Source organism: Balaenoptera ricei, chromosome 1, assembly GCF_028023285.1.
Source record: "Balaenoptera ricei isolate mBalRic1 chromosome 1, mBalRic1.hap2, whole genome shotgun sequence".
Classification (NCBI taxonomy): Eukaryota; Metazoa; Chordata; class Mammalia; order Artiodactyla; family Balaenopteridae; genus Balaenoptera; species Balaenoptera ricei.
The window spans coordinates 17,475,375-17,482,666 of record NC_082639.1 but is presented as its reverse complement, the minus strand read 5'-3'; the positions used below and the strand labels follow the sequence as shown (position 1 = coordinate 17,482,666).

Genomic DNA, 7,292 nt, shown 5'->3' with positions numbered 1-7,292 from the left:
CACTTGCTCCCTGGGAACGAGGGTTTAGAAAAATGAGACTCCACACGACAGGAGAGTTTTTTGTCCTTCCCAGGCCATGCTAACATGGCCCGCAGGTACACGATAGCCCCTCGGAAACCAGGCCTATCAAGCCTGGTCCCATCTGACAGCTGCCCAGAACCAAAGAGAAAACAGGTTTATGGCATCACAGCCCATCTGAAACTCATGCAGCATAACTTTTTTCAAAGTACATATTTTATTTACATAGAGCAGTGCAAGTTGAACACGAATAATGGTTTGTAATCCAATTGAAACAGCCATCGTGTGCTGGCTGACCTGGCCTGACATGTGCACCCTGTCCTGACCGTGGGTGGTAGCAGGTGTGACTGGCCTTCGTAAGGGAAATGATGCAACATTTCCATGACTTGGAAGCAATCTAAATTAGCCGATGGGATAATTTTTTTTTTTTTTTCAACAATGTAATCCCCGAAGCACAGCAACTTCTCCCTTCCTTACAGGCCAAGTCATAGGTGTAGCAAGTTTCTGAGTTCTGGCTGTGCTTCTGAGCTTTTGGCCCAAGTCCTACCAGCCCCAAGGTTTTCCATGGCAACAAAATACTCCCTTCAACCCCTAATTTTTCTTTCACTCCCACTTTCTCCCTATTTCCCAAGTATCCCTGCAATACACTAGGCCAAGCGGAGCAGGGCAGGGGCTGCTGAAGTCTTCCTTTGGGAGGACTGATTAAAGCATCCTGTGATTTTCTCCACCACTGTCCAACTTCCTAGTCCCAATTTAATAGAAATATTGCTTGTCCCCTAGAACCATGCTAGGTAAGGCTGGCAGTTCCTCCAACCCTTAGTCAATTCGTAGATCTCAGGCACATGAGAGTTAAATCCCCCACCCCATACTATTAATAAGTAATCAGCCTATGGTGACCGCAACATCACCTGGGGTAGAGAAACTCTTTGGGCCCATCTCATCTTTCTCCTCGATTTACACCATGAGCAGAGAACAGGGCCCTTGTCTCCCCATTTACCCCTGTTTGACTGGATCTATTTCACCCTCAGTCCTCGACTCTCAGGGCTCTTCCCTGGGGGATGAAGCTGAAATACATTCCATGGCTGGTGGGAGGGGAGAGTCAGACAGCTTCCTCAGAGAGGACTTGAATGACCAGGGAACCTGGCATTCACACTGTAGACTGTGGCACTTGCTGGACTCAGGCTTTATAAAATAAACAAGTCTCTGGCCCTTTGCTGCCCCTCAGGCTCTGCTCACACACTTGCACAGTCCCCTCTTCCCAGGGCGATCCTCGCTCTTGAGCCATCTACTTGCTGTCTGTCTCACTCACCGGGCATGGGCAAATGCCGTTCCGTAAGTGAGCCCCACGGAATCAGACTCCAGCTTGGAATCTGTCTGCCCTTTCCTCCTCACCAGGTGTTTTACAAGCTCCGGGAGCAGAGAAGAGTTGGGGTCTTACTGAATAAATATGCGTTCCAAGAAGTCCACAGACTCCTCTACACCACTGCCAGTGCCCCCAGGGTTCAGCCCTGAGGCCACAAGGGCAGCACCACAGCAACAAGGCAGAGACCACCACTGCCACACGAGAGCAAGTGATGTGGACAAGGGGACCCCGATAACATGTCCTCCGTGGCAGCAATTCAGAAGGTCTCTTGGGCAGAAGTGGGAGAAAAGAATAAAATGGCCAAGTAGGGCTAGAAAAAGTCTTCCTACAACAAAATCCATGCTCGGGCGTCTCTAGGGCGCAGCACTGTGAAATCGCTGTTGATGCAGCAGCTTCCGAGGTCCACTCGGAGCAGAGACGAAAGTCAGGACGGGCCTTTCCCTCATGTTGACCAGAACCAGCCCAGGCCTCGTGCTCCTGCTGGCTGTGCCGCGGGGTGAGAGTGCAGCTGGCAGCATATCCCACTGCTCTGTCTGCTCTTGGCAAAGTGAGTTGTGAGTCTGGTGATTCTGAAGAAAACCAGTGTCCTGCCACGGTCTGGGTCTCCACCAGAAACCTGAGAAAGGGTGCCTCAGTACTTGAAAAGATCTGGAAGTTGGGTTTAAAGCTTATAGCTTTCTTTATTCAGAAGACTTTTTAAAAAGAAAAATCACTTTCCCCTACAGGTCCTCAGCAATTAATTTTTAAATTTATTTTGTTTTTTTGGCTGGAAGAAGTTTTGATGACGCTGCGATTCCCACCCACCCCTGCATTCTTATGTGCCGGGCTTGGCCTCCATGCCCTGTAAGCAGGGCTGCTCCACTCTTTCAATGGGTTTTATCTGGTGCCAAGGGGAGATTCGGTGCCATCTCATCACTTGCTGATCAAGAGCAATCCCGGTCTGACAGCTCACAGAACTGAAAAACCTTAAGAAGACAGAGACGGCCTTGGCAGAAGCAGTGAGGGCCTCACAGGGAGGCAAAGTCTTAGAGGTTTGAGCACCATCTTCTGGTCAGTTATTGGCCTTTGAAAACTTCATTTACTTCAGAATGGGACGATCCCTGAGCTGACAAGCTCAAGTGATTTGCACATGAAATGAGCACACAACTGGAGGCGGGGTGAGCTGGCCCAGCTGCCTGCACAGAGCAGGATGGAGGCCAGCAGACACACTGGCCAGTGTTGAGGTCCCACCTTCTGCCCTTCCAGCAACGTGTGATGGCGACAGAAGTACCGACCATGACCCAGATCGACCCCTCCCCTGCTGGTACCTGGTGATGTGAAATGTGCTTAGAAAGAAGGGGTGGCCTTGTCTTCTGCCAGCCTGTATTTTGAGGGTGAGTGATCAAACTGGGCAGTACCTTCTGCAGGGGGTCAACCACACAAGGTGGCAGGGAGCCGCGCTGGGTGTGTAAACACTGCCCTAGCAGACGTCAACCTTCTGCCATCAAGGAAAGGAAGATAAATGCTAGTCATTCCCTCCATCTAATTGCACTTCATAATGGATTCCATAAACCATTAATTACCAGATTATATTTTAGGAACTGAAGATGAAAAAGCTTTGTAAAATTCAGACTCCAAAGGATCACTGACCTGCAGTCATAGTGGCAGCTGGAAAGAGCTCAGACAACAGGCTACTCACAGGCAGGGAAGACCCTGGCAGGAGGAAGACTCAGGGGCCACCACGGCGCTACTCCACCTGGCGCAGGTTCACTGCTACGTTACACGTATCACGTGCTCCTCAGGGAGGGGACGAGGCCTCCAGGTTGGGTAGAAGCTTTAGGCTTTGATTAGGGAAAGGGGATTGAGGACACCACAGAAAAGCTGTGGGAACCAGCCTCAGGTGCAGAACACCATGAAGAGTCTCCTGGAAAGGCAGAGACGGTTTGCAGCTAGATGGCCTCACTGAACACTCCCAGAAGAAACACGCCAAAGGCTTCGTTTTGGGAATGGCTGACTGTACTGACGAGGTGGGACTCAGCATGGAAATGAAGCCGTCCTGCGTCAGCATGCTGTTACCTGTCCTACTGCCACCATGAGGGGGGCTGGAAGGACGACAGACGTGAGGAAGGGGCTGAGTGTGCTCACGGCTGGGAGTCCCCAGATGGTCTGATGGCGCTCTTCTCTCAGTTTTAAATGGCCAGAAGGCACTGGCGGCGCCCGCAGCCCCACTCTGTGCGCCACTGCCCTGCACTGAACTGCCGCTCTGCACACTGAGGGCTGCCAGCACGTCACACCGCTCTGGTTGCTCTGGTCACCAGCTCTTATCCCACTGCCCTTTCAGGCTCTATTTCAGAAGCTATACTCCGCTTGGGGATGGACAGTGTCAGAGAGGCCACAGCAGCAGGCCTGTGAGGAACAGGCCTGCCTGCTACGGAGGGCGGTCGTGTTGGTGTTGATGACTCAGACTTGGTTTTATGAGAACCATGATGCTTCTGTCCATTTCCCAAGTGAGACCACTTAGGTTGGCGCTAAGCTAAGATGCTCAGTACTCAGGACATCGAGGGAGGAAGGGCAAAAGGCAAGTGGGGGGCATCCTCTCTACTGCAAACGGAGGACCCTCCACGGTGAGCAGCCACTCACTTGGCCTCCCCACAGATTAGGGTCACAGTACCGTCTAGCAAGTCCTCCACGGTCACTGCCACAAGCTCAGAGCTGGTCTGGGATGTCTGTGAATCTGGCAATGTCACAAACACCTGCGAACCAGCAAGCTGGGTCTCCTCCAAAGTGATCACCTGCTCCGTCTGGGCCACCGGCTCTGGGGTTTGGATCACCTGAAAGGGAAAGACCGTGAGGCTGCTCTGGGCAGTGTCCACAGTTGGCTCCCCAGAATTTACATGGTTTTCATCTCACGCTGTAATGATGGTATTCATGTTTTCACCTGAGGAGAGCAGTTGTTACATGTGCTTAATGGGAAGGGGCAAGTCTAACACACCAGTGATGCAAAAGAGAAGGCAGGCAAACAATTTAAGTAACTCTGTGTGCCAAACGGCTATAATGTAGCTCAGTGTGCCACCTCAGGGTGCCTGGACTCTATGATTACACACCAGTGAACGCGGGCTCAGTTTCTCACACTGGGTTTTCCTCTCTTGAGGATTACACTGCAGAAGTAAGTGCCGTGTGAAAGGAATGCTACTGAATCAAAGTGGTTTGTGTCATGCTTGAACCATGGAAATGGGAATGGTTTACCAGAAGCCTCGGGTTGCCAAAGGTGGCATGTCTGGACCTTGATCAGGCTAAGAGCCTTACTTGGAGGCTACGTGGCTACAGAGCTAATGGCTACAGGAAGAAGAACGGGTAGACAAAATGTGGCTTCTGTCAGCTCCCTCACGCAGCTCACCAGCCTGGAGGGCACTGGCTTCTCTCCTCCACAGCTCACACACGCCCCTTCCAAATCTGCAGCATCTGTTAAAGATGACTTTCCCATCTCAGGGAGAACTAGTCTGGTTAAGTACACCCAGTTCCTGCCTGAACCTCCGAGTTGATGTTTCTGAGCCACGGAGCTCGGAACAGCTGGATGTTTTCAATACAGAGCGCCCGCAGAGGGCACAGCAACCCTGGCTCTTGAGAGCTGCCGAGAGCAGAGAGTGCTTTCCACTAGATCTGAGTGGGCAGAAATGGGGACGCCAAGCTCAGCCACGTCTCTGCTGTAGGAGTGAAGAGACCAATTGTGATGTTCAATAAAAAATCATCTAGGATAGCAGTTTTCAAACTGTTTTTCTTTCTTTTTCTTTTAGCAATGGAATCTTTTTTTCGCCCCAAAGGACGTCTTACCAAGAATCCTAATATATAAGAAAGATAAAAGCAGAGCTGTTCTCATTGAAATGGCAGCAGGATTGGCACCCAGAGGCCTGGCCACCTGCCTTGCCCTCTGCTCCCCACAGAGGCCTGTAAGAACATGGCTATAAGGGGCTGCTCTACGGGACAGGACGGGGGGCGGCCCAGCCAGCTCACGGTTCCTCTCCCGTCCATTCACAAATTACTGTCAATCAACAGAATGGAGTTTCTTTTCCCTTCCTGCCCACCCTCTCTGGAGAAGACAGGAAGAGCAGTAATAGAACTAGAGACACAAAGAGGGGCTGGAGCAAGCGTAGCCTTGAAATATCAGAAGAGGGGGTCTTTTCACCCAGGTAAAGGTGAGAAGCCCAGACGTTCAAATGTGCCCTGTGCCCAGCCCAGAGGAGCTACCGAAGCATTTCAGCTGAAGGTGGTCTCAACAAAGAGCTCATCTACCCTCCTCCGAGGTTTCCTGCAACTCTCACCACATCCCATGGTGTTCTGCAGAAGGTGAGGGAGGGTGTGAATTGGGTGGAGAGGCCAATGTCATTCTGCTTTTGAAAATTCTTGTTCCAGCTTCCCTCTACTCAGGGGCCATTTCACATGTAGTCACCAGGAAGCTAGAGTTTTCTGTTCTGTTTGGTAAGAGGTCCAGAGAGACTCTTCTGCAAGATCCTCTTGGTCATGAATGTATCACTCACGGGGCCCTTTGAGAGCCCCGGGGAGAAAGGCTAGGTGTCGTGATGGGGCTGCCTCCAGAGAAGCCTCAGGAACCCCGTGTCAGCACCCTCATATCTGATGGCCCCAGAATCACCTGCACCATCTGTGAGGCGGCCGCTTGGCTTTCAGTGCCCGTCACCTTCGGGTGTTCAGACTCCAAGTGACAGTCCAGCTGGGCCTGGGAGGTGAAGAGCTCCCCGCAGAGCTCACAGGGGAAGGTGCTCTCCGACTGCTTGAAGTGCTCAGTGGTGACGTGGTGCTGCAGCGCCCCGGGAAAGCGGAAAGTGGCTGCACAGTACAGACACCGGAACGGCTGCGACCCTGGAGGAGGGGGACAGAGGGAGTGGCTGAGGGAAACGAGAGCAGGGAGGGGAGAGGAAGGAGCAAGCGGCGGGGCGAGGAGCACAGGCAGCTCCAGAGGCAGCTCTTCAGCTCCTGTGAGGCCTGGAGCTTGTACAATTTGGGGAGCCCTCTTTAGGAAAACTGATACAAAATTACACATACAGGATTAGGGGCAGATCTTTGGAAGGGTCCCGCCAAGTGAAAGGCTCCAAGGCACAGCTTCATTAGCATCAGATTCAGGCTAAATCTGCCTCTGCCAAAGCCCATTATTCATTCAACTGTAATGATGCTGACAATGTTTATTTCGTCAATTCTAAGAAGCACCTTTTAACGTCTCTGAAATGGGATCAATGGCCTCTTACTACTGCTACAGGCCATGGAGGTTGGGTGTAATTGTCAACAAGTGCACTTGCACGGACATCTAAAGGCGCAGCATCAAGACTTGCAGAATGAATGTCCACAGTCTGAAAGAAAAGCCCTAAAACAGGAGCAGTGCATGTTTTAAACTCACAGGAAACAAATGGTTTAGGAGGGAGGAGGTAAGGGTTGGATGTTCAGCTACATTCCCAAAGCAGGAATCAGAAGACTAGTTTTGCTAATGCTCGAGAGACCAAAACCACCTTACTGTGCGCTCCATCACCAATGCTCTTGATGGTGGAGGGCAACACCATGTGGGATAACACTCACGCCAACAATCTGAACTGAGAGCTACTCTGGGAAGCTGAACTCTTAGGTTAATCAACTTATTTCTTACGTTTCCTTTTTTTATGTATGCATACAAGAGTGCATAAAATCTACATCAAATTAAGTCCAAAGCAGCACTTAGGATAACCTGCAAACTCTAAGTGATAAGAAAGCATAGTTTAACTGGCAGCAGTTTTTCTTTCTTAACGGTTCATTAAAAATGGTGCCTCTTATATAACTGGCATTTTCGATTTGATAAGATATAGCAGGAACAGTGATAATCATGGGTAACGCTTACGAGATGCTTACTGGTGCCAGGCCTAAGTGTTTTCTGTGTACTAACATATTCAAT

At 50.9% G+C, this 7,292-nt stretch overlaps 1 protein-coding gene across 2 annotated transcripts in view; it reads right to left on the bottom strand.

The window, feature by feature from the left end:
• Positions 1-216: 216 nt before the first annotated feature.
• ZBTB40 (zinc finger and BTB domain containing 40) overlaps positions 217-7,292 on the bottom strand; it is an 84,880-nt gene continuing 77,804 nt past the window's right edge. For both annotated transcript variants that reach the window (XM_059915745.1, XM_059915750.1), the window contains 2 exons: positions 6,009-6,235; positions 217-4,191 (listed from right to left, as the gene is read on the bottom strand). In XM_059915745.1, the coding sequence (XP_059771728.1) occupies positions 3,997-4,191; positions 6,009-6,235 (422 nt within the window). In that variant the 3' untranslated portion in view covers positions 217-3,996. The remainder of the gene's footprint in view (positions 4,192-6,008; positions 6,236-7,292) is intronic.